Source organism: Convolutriloba macropyga, chromosome 1 (genome assembly GCF_964194025.1).
Source record: "Convolutriloba macropyga chromosome 1, txConMacr16.3, whole genome shotgun sequence".
Classification (NCBI taxonomy): Eukaryota; Metazoa; Xenacoelomorpha; order Acoela; family Convolutidae; genus Convolutriloba; species Convolutriloba macropyga.
Genome location: NC_134468.1, coordinates 59,559,629 through 59,580,040, shown reverse-complemented (window position 1 = coordinate 59,580,040; position 20,412 = coordinate 59,559,629). Strand labels below are relative to the sequence as shown.

At 36.1% G+C, this 20,412-nt stretch overlaps 2 protein-coding genes across 2 annotated transcripts in view; one reads left to right on the top strand and one right to left on the bottom strand.

Annotated features, from left to right (window-relative positions):
* The window catches only part of LOC142341040 (lysine-specific histone demethylase 2-like), a 140,295-nt gene extending 134,276 nt beyond the window's left edge, over positions 1-6,019 (bottom strand). The window contains exon 1 of the mRNA XM_075391877.1: positions 6,009-6,019. The gene's annotated coding sequence lies outside the window, so the exon portion shown is untranslated. The remainder of the gene's footprint in view (positions 1-6,008) is intronic.
* A 476-nt stretch (positions 6,020-6,495) lies between these two features.
* Positions 6,496-18,279, top strand: LOC142350262 (sodium/potassium-transporting ATPase subunit beta-1-like). Its single transcript, XM_075402043.1, has 6 exons — positions 6,496-6,865; positions 6,925-7,035; positions 7,104-7,345; positions 7,454-7,567; positions 9,145-9,326; positions 17,478-18,279. The coding sequence occupies exons 1-6, from the start codon at positions 6,499-6,501 to the stop codon at positions 17,545-17,547; spliced, it is 1,086 nt and encodes a 361-aa protein (XP_075258158.1). The 5' UTR covers positions 6,496-6,498; the 3' UTR covers positions 17,548-18,279.
* Positions 18,280-20,412: the final 2,133 nt, after the last annotated feature.

Here is a 20,412-nt window from a genome sequence, read left to right as displayed (position 1 = left end):
AGTGTACGTGAGACACCAATGGATAGAAGGGTTAAAAAATCTAATGACTTTTTGAAAGATCAAAAACTACTATCTGTATCATTTGGTAAAGGTCGCGGTTTTTGTGTTATGAAATCTTCAGTTCCAGTCAGTTTGAGCCGCGTAATGGAAAAAAGTGATGATCTTACAATAAAAACGGAGAAACTGATAAATAGCAGCTTGCACCAATTATTGTGACTAACTCGAAAGAAGCCAGAGCCGCTCTCGAGGCCATCAAATTCGATGAAGACGGGCTAGTTATAACCCTCGATGTTAAAAACTTATACACAAATGTACCGGTTGAGGAGGCAATTCAAATTGCGCTTTAAGATTTGTACTCCTGTGACGAGATACCTGAGATTCTGAGGGCAGCGATGAAGAGCCTTTTGAGACTAGCCGTAACTAATGTTCACTTTAACTGTAAAAAAATGTGGTACACTCACTCGGACGGTTTAGCAATGGGTGCTTCGCTGGCGATACTTTTGACAAATTTTTGGATGAAATTTTTTGAAAAATGCTTACAGAAACCAAAAGAGGGAAGGGAGAACAAAACTCCTGACGCAAAGGTGATATGCATTGACTTTAACTGACGGGTTACTTTCTGAGGGGAAGAGGTCTAGTGCGAATCAAGCAAAAATTAGTTTAATTCAAAATGCCAAGATGTCAATGAGACAGAGTATAAGACCATGCAGGAAATTGTTTGAATTTGTTCCTATTCTGCGGAAAAGGGTACAAAAGAGGACACAAAGGAAATGAAATTTTTCAAGAGGTAAGTAGATGACATAGTTTGCACCGTCAACGGGAACCCTCTAGATTATCTTGAGTATGCAATTTCTCTTCACGAGAACTTACTATTCACTCTTGAGACACTAAACGGTAGTGGAGACCTGGCATTTCTAGATCTAAACATAAACATAAACGAAGATAAGAAAATTAGCTGTCATTGGTATCAAAAATCCACCGATACCAGCCTGATCCCAAATTTCCCTATCTGTGCGTTACATATAAAGAAAATGTGATTCATGAGACTGTGCATAGGATTTTTAATGCGACCAGCGACTGACAATCCTTTGATGTAGCTCTCAAGAAAAATCAAGAGACCTGGACTGAAAATCAATATCCAACTGAGTGGTCCTCCAGTATTGTTAACGAGAAGTTGGATAATATAGTCACAAGGGAAAGGTCATAGGAAAACCCTCCAAAATGAACAACTTCTCAAAAAAGTTAAAGGTCTTGATAATAAGGAGCCTAAACCGAGGTTTTATGTACAATATAGAGGAAATATCACTCAAAATTTTGCAAGTAGTCTGAACAAATTGTTTGATATTCAAATCATTTCCACAACAAGAAAGCAAAGTACTTGCTTGCCCACCCTGAAGTCATCTTTTGATAAGAATCTGAAATCCCATGTGTTACATAAAGTTACATGTAACGGATGCAGTTCTATCTATGTTGGCCAAACCAGCCGACTAATTACCACTAGAATTTTGGAGCGTCAAAAGAAGGATTCCCCATTGGGACAACACCTCGTTGAATGTTGTGGTACAGCGTATAATATTGAATGGGAGATTCTTGATGAAATAATGACATTAGAAGCGATCAACATCAAAAAGCTGAAACAGCAATTGAATACGCGCGATGAGTACCGGGGGCGGGAATGGACATTGAAGTATTAATTCGAATGCAAAAATTTGACTTTTGAATTTGAAAAATTTTTTTGGTACATGTTATTTCGAAATTTTGTCAACCCCAACAAGTAAAAAATAAAAACAGATAGATAGGAATGAAAGTAAAATTCCCTCTTCCGGAATAGAAAGCAATATACCCCGGATTTTGAAATACTCTGGAAAAAAATTCAATTGATTTTAGTGTAATGAGTGTTAATAAAAGGTTGTAAATGTGACTTTAATTGTAAATAGTTTCAAAAATTCGATGTTATTTAACTCATTTCTTAGAATTAGAGTCAAAGACAAGTTTATATACTTTGTAAAGGATTTCATTTAATTTTTAAACATGACGATAAACGCAAGGTTCGAAAACGTTTGTTTTTTGATCAATTTAAGTTATAATTGACATTTAATTCTTGTCTACATTAATAGTAATGTTGATTTACATTAACTTTTTTTGCTATTGTTCTTTGAGGGGCGTTTCCTGCGTGTTTTTGCGTCTTCTCTTCTGAGACCGTCTGCGATTCGTTGGACGTTTCCTTACCACTATTCTCGTAGGCTGTTTTTCTTGTCCAGAACAGTTCGTTGAAAATTCAACTCAGTTGGAACCTTAATAAGGGCTTTTCTTTTCCTCTGTGATATGAGTTTTTGCTTTGTTTAGATGAAAAGTGTGTTGAGTTCTCAGGCTCAAAAGTATGTTGGGTGAACAACGTCTCTGGTAATAAATAACCACAGACAATCGGTCTTCGAGTCCGGATAACCGGTCTTCGAGTTCGCAATAGGTCGGCAAAATGGTAGGCTCTGAAGCCGCTGCTACGGTGTCCACTAAATGTTTGCTGATATCGTGCCACAATACTACTTGGGTTATCTTTCGCAGGCGTCCTATTATCTTTACTGTTGTTATCTTTATGGCTTTGTCACAATGTCACGGGGAGTATAAGTCCTGGATTTATAACATAGAATTTGCACGACAGTTCTGGCAAAGGCACAAAAAGGTCCAACTAAAGAAATTATTCTCAGCCCAGTTTTCATTGAAAAATTTCCACTTTAATTCTAGAAGTCTTCCTTTCAAAATAATGTCGAAGAAGTTAGTTTTCCTTTGGAGGATGTTCACCCGAAATCCAGTTCTCTACCAAAAAAATTGAGTCTCTGCGCCTCGTATCGAATCTCTGACAGTATAACCCTAGACCTTCCCGCCCATTGAATAACATAATAGTTGCACAAGTCGACATCGTACTTTCCTGACACTATGCTGCTAAAAAGTAAAAGATCTTTTAGGACTTTAAGGTAGAGTGGTGGCAGTATATTGCTTTGAACAATAGCTTCTTTGTAACAAACTCTGTTTGTCATCCATTTCATGACCTTTTTATTAAACCGCTCTAAAATTTGTCACTCGTTTCGCTTTAGCTGCCAGCATTTAGAAGCAAGCATTAATGTCGGGCATATAATAGCTCTATATAAGTGAACCCGAATTTTCAAGGAAATTCGGCAGCTGGTGTTCCTTCGAATGAGATAAAACGCCTTCATTGCTTTCGCTATTCGATTCCGCACATTTTCTATCCAATTTAGTGTGTCCACTATAGTTAGCCGAAGATCTTTAACGACCCTATTCTCTTGGATCAAATTATTTTCTAGAGAGAGTACAACCTCCTCGACACAACTCCCGGAAGCAAATTGTGTAAAAGAGCACTTTTTGTAATTGAAAAGGAGACAATTTTTGACACTCCAATGGTGTAGATTGTATAGATCAACTTGCAGCTTGTCTAGACTGTCATTTTTGAAACAATGGATTAGTTTTAAATCATCTGCAAACAAGAGTGCCAGAGAAGAAAAGACTACATTTGGCAGTTCGTTAATGTAGATCAGGAAAAGGATAGGTCCCAGTACAGGGCCTTGAGGAGCTCCGCAAGAGACCAGACGTTTCTCAGATTGGTAGCCGTGAACATTTACGTTTTGTTCTCTGCCAGTCAGATAGTTTTTAATGAAGGAAAAAAGACTTCGTGGTATATTCATCCTTGCTAGTTTCTCCATCAAAACTGAATGCTTTATTTTGTCGGAGGCCTTAAAGAAATCAAACAGCAGTAGGAAACAGAACTTTTCTGATGCTTTAAGATATTCAAAGACATTGGACAGACTCAAGATAAGCTGCAGAATTACAGGCCTCCGCGGTATAACACCAAATTGATAGGATACAACGCTGTTCAACAAAAGTTCTGAGAAAAACTTCAAGACTAACTTCTCAAAAACTTTGGATACGATGTTGAGCAGTTTGAAAGGTCTATTATTTTTCACTTCAATTGTATTACCATTTTTGAAGATTGGTGAGACCAAACCATGCTTCCATAAACCGGGAACACTGTGTAACCTGCCAACAATGTTGAACGGACTTTTAAACGATTTGGAGCAGTTTTCTAAAGCAAAATTGGGGGAATGACATCTGTTCCTCTACTTTTTGTGACAACCTGCATTTCCAGTTCTTTAGTGATCTCCTTCTCAGTAAATTTTATTTTCTGTCCACCAGCTTCGAGGAGAGGTGCAGCATCAATCCGTTCATAATTTTCATCAGTAACTACTGATGGGAAATACGTTCTGAATAATTCTGCTTTTTGTTCTGTTTTGTGCAACGGAATTCCAGACAAGATGTACAATTTTTTATGGGAATTTCTCCTTTTGGAAATTTTTCAAATATTTGAAAATTCTAGATCTGTTTCTGCTTGAAATAAGTTCTTCTTCGTATTCTTGTCGGTCTCTTTCTTGTAGGTTTGCATAATGCTTTTCTAATTCTATTAATTGTTTGGCTAGATAAGGAGAGAAATTCACGCAACCTTCCGATTTACGTCTTAGTGTTCTGAATTTGTTTATTTTTGTGCGATGTTTCAGATGATGCCCTCGGCGGAAGTTCTTGTCTCTGTCGAGTTCTTCTAGGCGTTGTTTTTTCGATCAGATGAAAGATCCATTCGTAACACAAATCTGTTTTTTTATCTATGCTGCTGTAACAAAAGGGGTCAAGGAGATTGATTACAATGAGCTAATTTAGGTAATCAAAATCACAATTGCAATAGCTATAGTATAATTCTTGTTTCTTTTCAGGCTCTCTTAATGTACCAGTTATTTCGGTTTGTATCGGAAAATGGTCAGATTAGTCTTCTAAATCGTCTAATCTATTGATTAAAGTTATCGAATCTTCATGAATGGCTAGGACTAAGTCTAAACAAGATGACTTGTTGGTGTTGAAACGAAGACATTGCTTGAAATTAGCGTCGACAAATTTGTTTACAAAACAGTCTTCATAAGCATAATTTGATCGGTATATGTCCCAATCTTTCCCGGGTAAGTTAAAATCACCAGCGTAGAGAATTTTTGATTAGCGAAAACTGATAGAAGGCAAAAAATAGCATCAATGTCGTTTTGTTGAGATCCATATGGGCTTCTTTTGGTGGGTAATAAAAAGGAGCTATTACGGCTGGTTCAGTTTGGTTTAGTTTAATAACTACCAGGGATTCTTGAATTGCCTCTGAAAGGTGGCGAATATCTTCTTCAGTAAAGCTGACGTTGTTTGATACTGCTATCAGACATCCTCCGTGCTTAGATTTTTCGGTCTTTGACTTTCTATCAGCCCTAACAACAATATATTGAGATAGGAGCATTTCTGAGCTCTTGATGTCGCTTGTAAGCCATGTTTCGGTTAGTAGTAACAAACAAGATGAGTGTTTCAAGACAAAATCAACTAGTTTATGTCGCTTTTGTAGGTTTAGTAAGCTTCTAACATTTAGTAGGAGCAGCTTGAGCGAGCCTCTTAGAAGCGTTCATTTTCAGATTCAGGCTGAATTATGTATTTTCTTTTCCTACGCTGGACTTCAAGTCTTGAGGCATGTCACCTAATGTAGTACATGTAGCGCTCTGCATTTTGGCCGTCCTTTTCGTGCTTCAGATAACTTCAATTTTATGAGCTCTCTCGTTTCTTTAGAGTATTCATGGAGACGCCTATTCTTTGTAGGAAGGATCTGCAGTTTTCAAGTTTTTAAGGGATTTGAAGATTTCCTCTTTCTCAGTTCTGGCTCTCAGGTCAATTTTCAGAGGTCTATTTCTTCTGATTTGATCTGTTGGCGAAGGACTATTGAAGCTCAAACCACCAAGATGATAGAAGCTTCCGAATAGTGACCACTTCTGTTGATATGGGAGTCCTTGAATCGTATTTTTCACTGAACTTGCACCAATGACATAAACCATTTCATAAACTTGCAATGCCGGCTACTGAAATCCTCTCTGATAAGAGGCTACCCAATTCCAGTTGTCCGGACTTTCAATCAATTCACTGAAACTATTTAATAAGTTTATCACAGCAATTCGTGGGGGGCATCGTTAGGATTTGTTTTAAGATTTGCGTGGGGAAATGGAATAGGAATTTTGGCTGAACCCTGGGAATGAAAATGTTATCGGTGGCAGGGTTTGCTTCAAATCAATTGGCGTGGGACTTAGAAATCGTGAGATAATAATTTGAAAAGGTGAAATGGATATCTATTTAATAAGTTTATCCCAACAATTAGTTTATCTTCCCCTTGCCGATCGAGAGCAGTTCATGCGACGCTAGTCGGTTTATGTTTAATATTCGGCTCTTTTCCATTATAGCCCCCCCCCCCCCATATTCGTCTCTTTCCCATTATAGCCCTCCCCCCATCATGGTAAACATACCATAATAGGGGAGGGGGGCTATATTTTCGTGGGGGCATAATGGGAAAGACCCTAATATTCTGCGACTAAGCTTTACCAGTTTATGATAATGAAGAATTTCATTCAACTCTTCAGATAAATAATGGCTGCCGACGAGGTGATCGTAGGCGTATGTTGTGCCATAATTGCTGTAATATCAATGTGTTTAATTGTTTATCATATATATTCGATATTTTTTGAGAAGAAAGGTGATCAGAAACATCAGAAAACTTTTATGGAAAAAGTTGCAATCAACTGGAAAGATCTGAAAAAATTCATTTGGAATATTGAGAAGGGTGAAGTTCTGGGCAGAACTGGTACAGGGTGGCTGTTTATTATTCTGTATCTAATGATCTTGTATATAGTTGTTTTTGGGCTGTTTGCTTTGTTGCTCTGGTTGAGACTACGCTATCTACCTGATACCAATGAAGGACCATATCGTACCAACTATTTAACGTTTGATGGACCAGGTACAATTTAACTTTTCAAAACTTAAGATTCCAGTTTTACAAAATTTGCGTCTTTCTAGGACTTAACGTGGTTCCATATGGAAGAAAGAAGGAAAGTGCGTACACTTACAACCTCAACAAGAAAAGTACCTACAAGTACTACCTAGACAGGCGCACTGAATTTCTACTAGGTAAGCGTCTGTTCCTTTTTACTCGATGCATCGGTCCAATTTAAAATGACAGTGATTTCTCCTTTTAGAATACATCACTATTGACGGAAAAGACTACACATCTTTGTTTGAAGAGTGCAAGCCAGGATCGTTGACAGAATCTGAAGTGTGTGGTGTGGTCAATGATGATGATCGTACATTTTATTACTTTGAGGCTGTCAACCTTCTCAATTCAACGGTCAAAGCATACAATATGTTCAATTTGGGCGACTGTTACCAAGACGATGGTTTTGCCAAAGCAGAGCCGTGCTTCTTCATGACTATTAACAAGGTGAATGAACGCTTCAATTTAATCGGAATTTGATCGTTTTTTTAGACATCTATTAACCATAATGATTGAGTTTTTATTGACTATACTTTAACCGTCTTGCATTTGAAGGTATGGGGCTGGATGCCATCTCGACTCAGAGCAAATAGTAGGAAAGATGAGCAATATATTGGAGAGGTGGATCAGTTTGACGAAAGGTTCACCCCTATTGTCTGCCAGGGAGTGGTAAGCTTATCTTTTGCAGCCCGACTCATCGGGTACAATCTCTTTTGCCAGAGGACAGCAAAACTAGTGTTTTTGACACACAGACCTAAAAACCCCGTCACTGTTGAATAATGATAGTAAGCCAAAAGAAAAATGAATGTATGGGACCCTGTGGGCAATTTGTGAAGCCTTTAACCAAGCATTAGCATGGTGTTAGGAATAGATTTTACAAACGTGCTATCGTTTCTGACAAATATGTTTTAAAAAGCAACTAACAAAGCTGCGCACAGAATTATGGATTAAATTGAGACCGCTGGCAGTTGACGGCTGCTTCCGTGATTTACTCCAAAAACATCTCAATAGAACAACGAAGATCTTTCGAGGATCTTAATGGAAGGCAAACAGGTTCATAAATACTATCAGATGATAGGTTACTTTTGCTGTAAAACCTTCATGTGCAACCCTTAACTAGGGTTGCACAGGTCTCTGGTTTTACCTACTCTTAAGACTAGGATTGTATAATCTGAAATCGATTTCAGTACCTATCACCATCTAACATCCAAAACAGATATCAACATCTAAAACAAGCGAATCCCTGAATTTAACGAAAGTTTGTTTCGTGGAAATTTGGACAAAAGGGGCACTGTAAAAATCAGTTTTCACTATTCAACATCTACTGATTCTCTAATTTAGTAAATGAAAGAAATTTATACTTAGATCTAATCAAAATGTCTAATATGGGCAGACTCGAGGGATAAAGTTCCCACTGACAATTGGTCTTAAATCCACAACATTGATATCAAAAGAGGAAAATTTTAAGCACGCAGCAATTCTAATTTCTTCTTTTCAATTATTTAGTTTTAATTTAATATTAGGTGCTTCCGAGCGGAAATAGTGCGCAGCCCGTATTGGCTGAAGTTTCTTAGCCATCGGGATTTTTTTTCTAAATCTGTTGATCACGAGATTATCAAGTTACTGTGTAAAATAATAGCACGTGCGTCTGGGGGCGTAAAAGATATAAGCCCACTAATCTGGGGGGGGGGACAGAATAGATCCTTTATCTTCTTCAGGAGCCAATTAATGCCTTCACTTCTCAAAAAAGACATTTTAACTCGAAGGTTATTTAATGATTAAATCCTGATATGTTTTTCAGATGTGATTCGCGATGAAAAGAAACTAGGTAGACGTTTGTACTAAATTATATGATGAATTAAATACTCAAAAAAATGGATCAAATAGTTTGCCTATGGGTAGTGTATGATGGTTTTTGGTATCTTGTGTTTTTGAAACATGCACTCTTTGATTCCAATATGAGTTGAAACCATTTTTTAGGAAAAACCTTGGCCAGAAAGTCTTCTGATTTTCGGACTGTGTTAATAATTACTATATGAAACCGTTCTGCTTGAACTCTGGGCTGCTGGAAAACTATTCAACCATAAATTTTTTGAAGCTCAAACATTCATTTTGTTTTTCTCAAAGGACGTCCACAGCAGAAAGTTGTCATTTTATACGCTTGAGTCTGTTAGAACGTGGGCGCGCCGTATATTTTCAGTTCAGTACTTGTAGCATAATGCGGGGATAATGTTGACAATTTTTAGCGGGCAATTGATCGTGAGCATATCAGTGATATCGCCATCTACCCACAAAGGGGCTTTAACAGAGACTACTTTCCATGGGATGGACAGAAGAACTACCGAGCACCCATTGTAGCTGTCCAAGTGAAAGTGGCACCCTCTGGATACAACCGTGATTTGAGAGTAGAATGTCTCATTCTCGCCGAGTTAGTACCTATTTTTTTTTTACAAAGAACAAATAAGGCAACTTTTTTGTGGCTGAACATTGTGTCTGATTGTGGTCTGATTGTGATTCGTTCTATTTATTATTCTTTTTAATAGCCGCCCTCATCTTCTCGGCCGGCTATTATAGCGCTCCTATTTTTTTGTACAATTCAAAGAATTTGAATTGTAATGGGGCGCTGTCTTTTTATTACGATTCGAAGAGGAGTATTGGAGAAGTCCTTTTTTTTAATCAATTTTATTGGAGTGATTTTTGAAGCGGGAAATGAAATGCGTGAAAAAATTTGGAGTGATTTTGGTGCTGAACAAAAGTGAAGAGCGGAGAAAAAAGAGAGTGGTTTTTGTTCATACCGCTGTTTTTGAGAGAGCGAGAAATTGATGTGTGAAAAAATTTTCTCTAAGCGAGCAAAATTTTTGTTAACGTGCGGCTTTTAAAAGCAGTTTTTTGCAACTTTTGATGGTTATGAGGTTTGATTATGATACTGCATTAGTTTTAGGCTCGTTTTGATAGGAATTGAAGGTTTCAAGTGGTTAATTTGAGTTTAATGCTAATTTGGAAATTTTTGATCAGTTTTGCTGATTTTTAGACGAAATTTAATTTTTTGCCTGTTTTTTTGTTTTAATACTTTAAGTGGGATTTGGCTAGAAGCTTGTTGCTTAAGGAATATTTAGATACCAATTGACTAAAGTTTTCTTGGTATAAATCATTTTTTTCTTAGAAAAATTGAGAAATTGTAAACCATTTTTCTTATTTTTTTTGCAGTTTTTCTCTTTTTTATTCTTAGACAAGTTTCTTAGCCTATTATGATTTGCGCATTGTTTTGTGAGCTTTTCATTGCTCTAATTGCAAAGGAATTTTACTCGGCTTTCTGTTTCCCTGTACTATTTTAAAAAACTCATTAAGTTGTCCTATTTTTTTGTTCAATTTGTTTTTGAATGCCGTTTCTATTCTTCCTTAAATTTTTTTTAGCATTTGTAGAGAATCATGGTAGTTTTGTTGTTTAATCATTAATATGGGCAATTTTCTCCTTCGAGTCGTATCCGGAATTCTTCCGGCTATGTTTTTTTTAAGATCTGTTCACACATTTTCATGCTTTTTGAAGTCAAATTAGAGTAATGATTTTGATCACGCCGAAACAGGAAGTGGAGCGAAAAAGCGAGTGGTTTGCGGCGTAAAATTTTTTCGCTCTAATTTTAAAGTAGAGTGAGAAAACGGGTGTTTGAACAAAAATTCGCTTTCTCGCTAGTGGTTTTTTGTTCACATGCGGCAATTTCACTCTGATTTTTTACTGTTTTTTCGATTTTTTGGATTGTTTTGTTTCCGAAGCGTTTTTTCAATCCATTCATGGTTCATTCCATGCCTAATTTTTTGTTTGAACCAAATTTCCATTTCTCGCTACTGGTTTTTTGTTGTTCACATGCGGCATTTTGACTTGAATTTTTTTCAAAAAATTTTTGATTTTTTTTAGAAATAGTTTTCCCAATCCACTCATAGTCCGTTCTAGGGCTAGTTTTTGTTTAGTCAATGAAAATTCTTTGAATTGTACGTCAGGACTTGTCCTGTTATGTTTTTTTACTTCGTCGAACAAAAAAATGTTTCGCTTTACCTCATTTTGCCGCTTTTTAAACATTTTGCGTGAAATCTTTTTGACTTCTCTAGGCTAGTTTCTCTCTTCTCTCATTCTGCTAAAAGTGATTTTGAACATCAGTTGCTCAGCAAAGCAATTCAAAATGAACAGAGTCAGTATAAAAAATTGAAGTCAGAAATAGAAACGGGATAAACCCATAAAGCCCAATTTTAGATGCCCGCTATTTGAACGTCGTTCCCATAAGTCTTAGTTACCATCTCTAATGCTTATTGGTATTGATAGTAGCCTCTCTCTAAGAAACAGAAGTATGTTCAACTACGAATTGCCATCAAAATAAATCGGACTTTAAAACTGTTTTTGTACAAAAATCGTTTTTTTTTTTCAATATCTTCTATTCTTTCAATCCCAATCATGCCTATTGGAATCAACGGCGGCTATTTTCCGGCAATCTGCCGGGTATGTTATAAAAATAGACAATGTTTAGTCACAAAATCGACACTATTCTTGTGCTTTGCGAGAACAGGTGGCCGTTATCATACCAATTTTTACAATCTGAAGACGGGTTGTCTTGGAATAGTTTTTTTTCCGGAAAACTGCATATTTTTTACGCATTTAGTCTTATTTACTATGATAGTTACATTTTTTGATTAATTGCTCTCAAACGAAGTTTGTAGCAAATATGCCAGTCCTCTTGCTCTTATTAATAGCGGCACAGCGATAGCTGGGGCTATTATTGGCCATCTCTTGGTTTTTTTAGACTGCTTATTTTAGACATCTTTGAGTCGTTTCCGGAATTCTTCTGGCAATGTTTTTTTTTGAGCTGTAATTTTGTTGGAATGTATCTGAAATGAGAAGTGAAACGCGTGAAAACAAAATTTCAAGGTCAAATTGCTGAAGAGAAGAGTGGTTTTCTTTTCAATTTTTAATCAGCTGAGGCATTTCAAACCAGTTTTTTAGTTTAAACTCCATGTTTTCTGTCAGAGTTGTTAGTATCCTTAACCAAAAATAGTAATAAAGCGTTTGAAAGCTTTTTTGATCATCTGAAACAAAAAATTTTGAGCTGTTTTTTTTAAACCATTACGCAATGTTTTACGCCCTTTAGAAGTTTTTTGTTTTCCTCAAATTTTATAGCATTTCGGGAGTTTCGTGGTTCAAATTAGTTGTTCTAGTGGTTGTGGTTGGTTTTCAATTCAATTGTTATTGATTTTTAGTTGTTTTCAAAGATGATTGATTAAAATTAGGCAATTTTTGGCCGATTTGTCTTGTTTAAATTTTATCGAATGTTTTTGCTCATTCAGAGCTTCTAGCTTTTTTTGCTTGTTCAATCTTAAATTTGGAGCTACTATATAGTCTTTGCTCCTAAAAGGTGCTATTGGAATAAATAATACAAATGCCAAAATTTTTTTCGGTATCGTTTCGTTTTTTGCATTTTTGTTGTTAATTAAGTTTTTACCAGGTGTTGGGTGGACAGAGCAGTAAGTGCCTGAACAGAAGCAGTAATAGAAATTATTTACCAAATAGTTGATCGGAAATAGAATTTTGTGGATAATTTTGTTGAAATAATTTGTCATTTTATTTTCTGCTTTTTCCTCCATTTCCTTTTCTCTTCCTTGACCTTCTCTGTATGAACTGTTTCGTCAATTGGCAGTCCTTTTTCGAATGAAAACTACCTGTGTCAAAAGGTTTTTGTATTTGTTTTAGAGCAGCAGTTCTCAATGAAAGTTTATATCAGTTTCTTTATCATTGTTTCTTGTCAGTTACTTTTCCCTAGTTATTCTGCCTGTTGTTGTTTCAAATTTATTAGCATAAACATATAATGTAGTCATTTTGTTAGTTAGTTGCAAGTTAGGGTAGGCATGTTTCTACTCTGAGTCGTTTCCGGAAGCCTGCAGGTTATATATTTTTTAAAGACTTGCTCACTTATTTTCATATTTGATGTCAAAATGGATTTATTATTTTGGTTACGCCGAAACAGGAAGTGGAGCAAAAAAGCTAGTGGTTTTTGCGGCTTAAAGTTTTTTTGGTATAATTTTAAAGTAGAGTTAGAAAATAGTGTTTGAACAAAAATTGGCTTTGTTGCTAGTGGTGTTTTGTTCACATTCGGCATTTTGACTTTAATTTTTACCATTTTTTTTTTCGATTTTTTTAAATCGGATTTTCTAAATGGCTTTCCCAATCCATTCAATTCTAGGTCTAGTTTTTTTGTTTATATTTTGACCATATGACGTCACAACCACTTCAAATCTGCCTTTTGTTTATTTGTTCATGTAATTCAAACTGAATTGCGTGCGTGACCGCATTTTTCACTCTCGCTTTTTTTGTCATTCGCGCGATGAAGTTTTTGGTCACACGTGACGTACCTCACTCTCAAAAATGACTTCCTGGCTCTGAAATTGACTTTTCTTAATTTTAATTCAGAGAGATAAGATCAAGTGAGTGTGTCACTCGAATTAAAGATTATTCGAGAGCAGTTATTAGAAGCGGCAATAAGTTAAACAGATTTCTAATCAAAATATAACATCTCATCAGCCGAGGGCGCCCGAGGACAAGAGCGATTTGCCGAAGTGTTTCCTGAACTATTTTCTAACTTATTTAGACACAAATTTTGCTGCTTCAAGTTTTAGTATAGTGTATTTATAGTGAAGCAGCAAAATTCGTGAATAGTTTTGCAAATTAAACAAAATTTTAAAAGTCATAGCTGGGCTTCCCATGAACTATTCTTACGACCGCACACACACTTCATGCGAAAGTAATCCCTTAACTTGGAGCTGAAACAGCTTTATTTTTGTCTTTAAGGCAGCGCAATTGGGGTCTAAGTTCTAGAACCCTGTGGCTCGCTAGTCCCTAATTATGCGATTCACCGAAACTCCTTTAAGAGACTTAAATTCATGATTTCAAGCGCGGTTCATAGAGTTTGACCCCCTCCGACTTAATGACCCCCGACACATTTTCACCCCAACTCCACCCCAGAACCTCCGTAAGCCCGCACGCTTGGTCCCGACAGCGCTCACCATGACCCACCCCCTTCAACCATGCTGACATTACTCCCCCCATTTAAGGATAAGCTAACCTCCCTAAACCGCAGCTGGCTACTGACGAAGCCAACTACTCGTCAGTCGTTTGAGAGTATTTAGTCCGACGTTTTTCGGCTATGTTTTTAAAAAAAACTCAGTTCAGATGAAAATATCTACCGCTGAAATCAATTGAGTATTTTTTGACTGATCATGGGATTGTTTTAAGGAAAATTTTGGCTCTGAGATCTCGTTTTTTTTAAATCGTTTCAGCAACGATTGAGTTGTTTTATTTAACGGTTTTCAATTAAATAGCAGCCAGATCTCTGAATTTGTAATATTGGACATTTTGTATTTTTGGACATGACGGACATCACCCATTTCTGGTCAGTTATTTGAGTTTTCAAATGAATTTGTTTTTTTTTTGTAGTATTTAAGAACAGAGAAAAATGTAAATGAAATGAGAACAATTCACAATATTAAGAAAAAATTTGCTGTTAATTGCATTGTTTTATTAATTGCTCTCAAACGAAGTTTTGCAAATATAATAGTCCTGTTGGTCTTTTTTATGCGATTTTTCGCTTGAACGATTTTTCGTCGGACTCATTTGAGTTTTCGTCCTTAAAAACGGGATAAACAACTAGCGGCATTAGGTTTCATTAGAAGCCCATAGCCGCGTTCAGTAGTCTTTCATGTGCTCAGTGTGGTGAAGCTACTGTGAAGGTCGTTATTTAAGGTTAAAAGGTCGTTTTTAGGAGTTTTTTTTAGCACAAAATGTTGCAAATTTTCATGTTTTTTGTCATTTTTTTCATTTTTTTGTTCGAGCAGTCCAAAATTGAGGATATTTAAATTTGATAAAGGTCATTTGCAAGGTTTTGACAATAGGTTAATTTATAATTTCTAGATGTAATGTAATGGTTTTCAACATTTTAACAGCACGAATTTTAGCATTTTTTACACATGTTGTATTTTTCCATTTTTTTTCATTTATGGTCATTATTCAAGTTTTTCTAGCCCCTGGGGCTATAAAACCTCATTTAGCGTCACGTAATAGGTTACTGCATAGTTTCTAGATGTAATGGGATCTTTTTCAAGATTTTGACATCTATTTTAGTATTTTTTTGTTTCAATTTCGACATATATTGTCCTTATTCAGTTTTTTTTTGCCTCAGGAGTCTGAAAGCCTCCCTTAGGGTTTAATTAAGTTATTCGAAAATTTTTATCAGCCATGGAATTATTTACAACTTTTTAATATTATCAACGTTTTGATAAAACTTACGGTTTTTTTCAGGTTTTTTTGAAAATTTGTGTTTTTAAAAAATTTCTCCAGCCTCAAGAGCCAAGGTATGGGTTGATAATAGGTTACTGCTTAGTTTCTAGATGCAATGAAAGGATTTTCAATTTTTTAATATCACGAATTTGAGCAATTTCGAAGAATATTTGCAATTGTTTCAAGTTTTTTTGAATGTTTTTTTTTTAAATTTTTTCCTGCCACCAGGGGCCCCCTAGACCTTCTGTAAGGATTTATAATAAGCTGCTGCATAGTTTTTGGAGTCAATGGAAAGCTTATCAATATTTTAATGACTCGAGTTTTAGCAATTTTTTGATAAAATTTAAATTTTTTTCAAATTTTTCTGAAAATTTTTACGTTCCAAATTTATTGATCTTTATGAGCCAGTTATACTGTTTAAGGTATGAAATAGGGTTACTGGATGGTCTCTGGAATAGCAATGAAATTGTTCTGAAGACGATAATATCACGAATTTGTTAATATTTGCTAGTGTTACTGAGTATTTCTTCCTTGTCTAAGTTTAGGGATCATTACTGACAGAACACCAGAGACAAAAAATGGTTTTGATCATTTTTTCACTGCAAAATCTGAAAACTTTTTCTAAATTTTGCACTTGTCAGTTTTAGGTAATATTTATTCAATGTTTCCAGATAATGGCTAATGTTTATTATGGATCAATACGTTTTTGCATGAATTTTTTTAAGACATTCGAGTTTTGCCTGTATTTGCTGTTCAACTTTAGTCTTATCACTTAGTCTACTGAAAGGCGGAAACCATCAGCTCTCTAAAGAGGCATAAGTGAAACCTTTTGTTTTTTAGTTGAGAGATATTTTTTATAATTCATGGATTTGTTTTCATCAATTATTTTTAAAAAAATATCAACTGCTTTTTGCTCTTCTTTTTGCTGCCTTGCTAATAGCAGCCCCCATCTTCTCAGTCGGCTATTTTAGTGGGACTATTGTTTTTACTTCATTAAATAAAAGTTTGTATTGCTTTACCTTCACAGCGTGTTCAGTATTTTGCGTGAAATCATTTTGATTTCGTTAGGCTAGGATACCTCTTCTCTCATTCTACTCCATTTATTTTTTAGCAACATTTGCTCTTCAAAACAATATAGAATCAACAGAGTCAGTTTTGAAAGCGAAATCAAAAATAAAAACCGGATAAACCCTGAAAGCCCAATTTTAGATGCCCGCTACCTGAACTTTGTTCTTATAAGTCATATATATCATCTCTAATGCTTATCGGCTTTGATACTAGTCCTTGTGTCCTCTCTTCAAGAAACATCGGTATTTAAAACTACGAATTAAAATCAAAATAATAAGCATTTCAGGAATGTTTTTCGTTTCGTTTCAAGCATGTTTCGTTTCAAGAACGTCGTTTCGCATGTTTTTTTCTTTCAATCCCAATCGTCGTTATGGGAATCGACGGTGGCTATTTTCCGGCAATCTGTCGAGTATGTTCATATAGGCTTTAATGACACAACTCATCAGGTTTTAAACAAAGCGTAAATGAATTATGGTTCCAGTTGTTAGCTAATAGTTTGTGTTACTCTCAGTTTTTGTTTTGACACCAATAATTCTCTGAAAAAGGAGGTTTTTTTTGTTTTTTTTTCTATATTTTGCTTAGGCATAAGGTATTCGATTTTTTGACTATCAGAGAATACTGATACCGTAATATTGCTATTAGTCAGGTGATTAGTTCATTGACTTATTTGAATGGTAATGCAGGGCTTTTCTTGCTATGGTTCTAAACTTTCTTTATCTTTCGCTCACGTTTTCCTTTTCGCACAACTCAGGCTTTTCAACTTGAATTTGTGATTTACCTCATTCACTGTTGCACCTGAATGGACTTTCGAATTCATTGAACAATTACAGAATAGTGAATATAGTTCTAAAGACCAAATTTGCAAGGAAAGGGGTGAACGGATAAAGGCCGGCCATTAAGTCATTGTTCATTAGGTTGTCAAAGTGCATTAAAGCAGATGCTAATTAGTTTTAGTATTAAATTTAAAAACCTGAAAACGGTATATTTTGTTTCAATCCCAATTTTTAATACGCCGCCAGTCGGCTGTTCTTGTTCTTACAATTGTAATTTTTTTCGCTGATACGGTTTATTTGCTATGATTTATACAAGACAATATTGTGAGACAGCAATTGAATGCATTTTTAAGGAGCATGACTGATTGACTTCTAATCAAAATATTCTAATCAAATTATTTGGTTGTTTGTTTGTTTGTTTCAGCAATATCTTTCACTCGAGCAAACAGCCAAATGCAGGAAGGACGGAACTCAGGATTAGAATTGAAAATTGAACCAGCAACCTTGATCAGATGACAGAAATAGCTGAAATGGAATGGAGGAGTCTGCAATATCTCTTCTCATGGCACACTCACAATTAACTGATTGTGATTCATTGCTTCTGTCTAATCTCTTTTCTTGCTTACTTAGACTTAGTCACAAGTTTACTATCTAAAAAGCTATTCAGCCATCATTTTCTTTTCGAATTAGGAGGATAATTTTTCTTTTATATATTGGCTGTCGCCAAATGACAACATACCACATATCAAATTCTATTCTCTTTCTCATCCTGTGTCTGAATTCATATTCTCGAATAAATGAAGATAAATTGTTAAATTTTTCTATCTGTTTTTGAATTCATATATCGGAAAACTCGTTTTCACGCGAACCATTATTACTGTTTGCCCGTAACCAGGCTGTCATCAATAATTTAAGTGCACTAACAATTTGATGATATTGGATGCTTTTAATTATCTTTTACACGTTAAAAGAAAATGTATTTGGATGTAAATATATATACCTGCTTTTCTTTAACTATTGCTGTTTTTTGTAAATATTGAATTTTATCTCTTGTTTAGACGGATTTCTATTTTGATGTGTTTAAGTAATATCGTGATAGCGGTGCTCTAATGCTCCTCCGTTTCCCCTTAATCGCCTATTAATTGAATCTTATCAGTAAATTTTTATAGTTTTTCATAACTTTCTTTTGTACATTGTGTCCTCATTCAATTGAATTTTTAGTCTCATTAATTTTTAAAAAGGGTAGATCAAGTCCTCCTCAATAAAAATTAAGTCCATTATTTTTCAACTCATTAATAGCCGCCCTCATCTTCTCAGCCGGCTATTATTGCGCTCGTTTTTTTTTTACTTCGTCAAACTTTTTTTCGCTTTACCATTTTGCCGCTTTTTCGACATTTTGCGTGAAATCTTTTTGACTTCTCTAGTCTAGTTTCTCTCTGCTCTCATTCTGCTAAAAGTGAATTTGAACATCAGTTGCTAAACAAAGCAATTCAAAATGAACAGAGTCGGTATAAAAAATTGAAGTCAGAAATAGAAACGGGATAAACCCATAAAGCCCAATTTTAGATGCCCGCTATTTGAACGTCGTTCCTATAAGTCTTAGTTACCACCTCTAATGCTTATTGGTGTTAATAGTAGCCCCTGTAGCCTCTCTCTAAGAAACAGAAGTATGTTCAACTACGAAATGCCATCAAAATAAATCGGACTTAAAAAATATTTTTGTACAAAAATCTTTTTTTCTTCAATGTATTCTATTCGTTCAATCCCAATCATGCTTATTGGAATCAACGGCGCCTATTTTCCGGCAATCTGCCGGGTATGTTTGATGTTTGTGGCCAGGTTGAATCCTTACTTTTAAAAAACTATGGCTTTTCTTGCAGGCCATTGAGAAGCAAGGCGTTGAATAAGCTCTCTTAGACTGTTGTCTCAAGTTTTTACAACGGTTTTCTAAACATGGTATTTAAAATGCGAGATAATTTAACAAAAGCGACTCTCCCTTTAATGTTTCAGTCATAGTAAGACTTAATAACGCGAAAAAAAACTGCACACAAATTCCACATGTCTTCGACTTTCTCCGCTGTCTTTGGTACATTCCTGAGCACATAAGCTTGTTTTAAATGACCCAATAGTCGGTACCTTTTCCTTGCACTGTAAAGTTTCACACTGTTGGAACTCAACTTGAACCCTAGAACGGCAGGGTAAGACAAATTATTTTCTTCAATGAGTTTTGCCCGAGTTCCCTTCTGGAGTTTGGGGCAGCTGTTGTTTTTCTGTAATCTGCGCATCTCGGGACTCATAAGAGGCTTGAAAAAATGTCAGGTACACATAAAAATTCTTGTTCGCATTTGAATTCCCCCTGCTTTAGAGTGTCCTGATCATAGCCATTGCGCTTTACTCTAGAACCCTCTACGTTGGGATTCCTGACCACTGATTGAATGGACCAAGAGTTCAGGAACGTGTGAATGTTTGTCATTTTCTGGTCTGTCCAACCCATTTTCCACTAGCATGCCTTCTGTCTTCCACTGGGTAAGAGCCTCTTAGTACTCGTCGTCTGGATCCTTCGCCACTGACTGCGTCTTGCTCCATCTCTCTCCTGTATGCCCTGTTTAGGTGAACCTTTTCAACACAATGGCTGCATTGTGCTATTTCGTGCTGTCCATGGCAAAATCTCTAAGGATCTAACACACAACGCAGTTTCGTTTCTTAAGTCCCTTCTTGAAATAACGCTTTACTGCTAGGGCTACTGAACCACTTTGTCCCTTGTCTCTTCTGTGCTCTCGTGGAATTTTTATCGCCTTTTTTAACTCCTTGATGTTTGTGGCCATGTTGAATCCTTCCTTTTAAAAAAACTATAGCTTTTATGCAGGCCATTGAGAAGCAAGGCGTTGAATAAGCTCTTAAACTGCTGTCCAGATCCTCAGATTCTTCGAACTGCTCTTCAGCCAGCTCTGCCACCAACGTCACCACTGTCTGGGCCCACACTGAGATCTCTCGCAAAAGTTTTTGACTTCGCTCCATCTCCATTGCTGTCATTTCCCACAATCGTGTTTCATCACCATGAAGCTTGCTACATCTAGAGTTAGTGCCAGCTGTCACCTCCCATTTTTTCCCTTGATTCTGCATCTTTCTTCTATATGCAGCCTTCAGCACCGTGAGACTCTTATTCTCATTGTTTGTCCCACTGGCCAGTGATATAGGTGCATTGGGTTACTCCTCTGTCCCCAGTAGTGCTTTGTTGATCCCGTTTGTCTGCATCATTGCCACAAATCTTGTGCACCAGATTGGAAAGGTCTGCGCTTTTCCTGAGTATGTCGGCAGCTTCATTGTCTGTTGATCCATGTAATTTGAGCAGACAATAC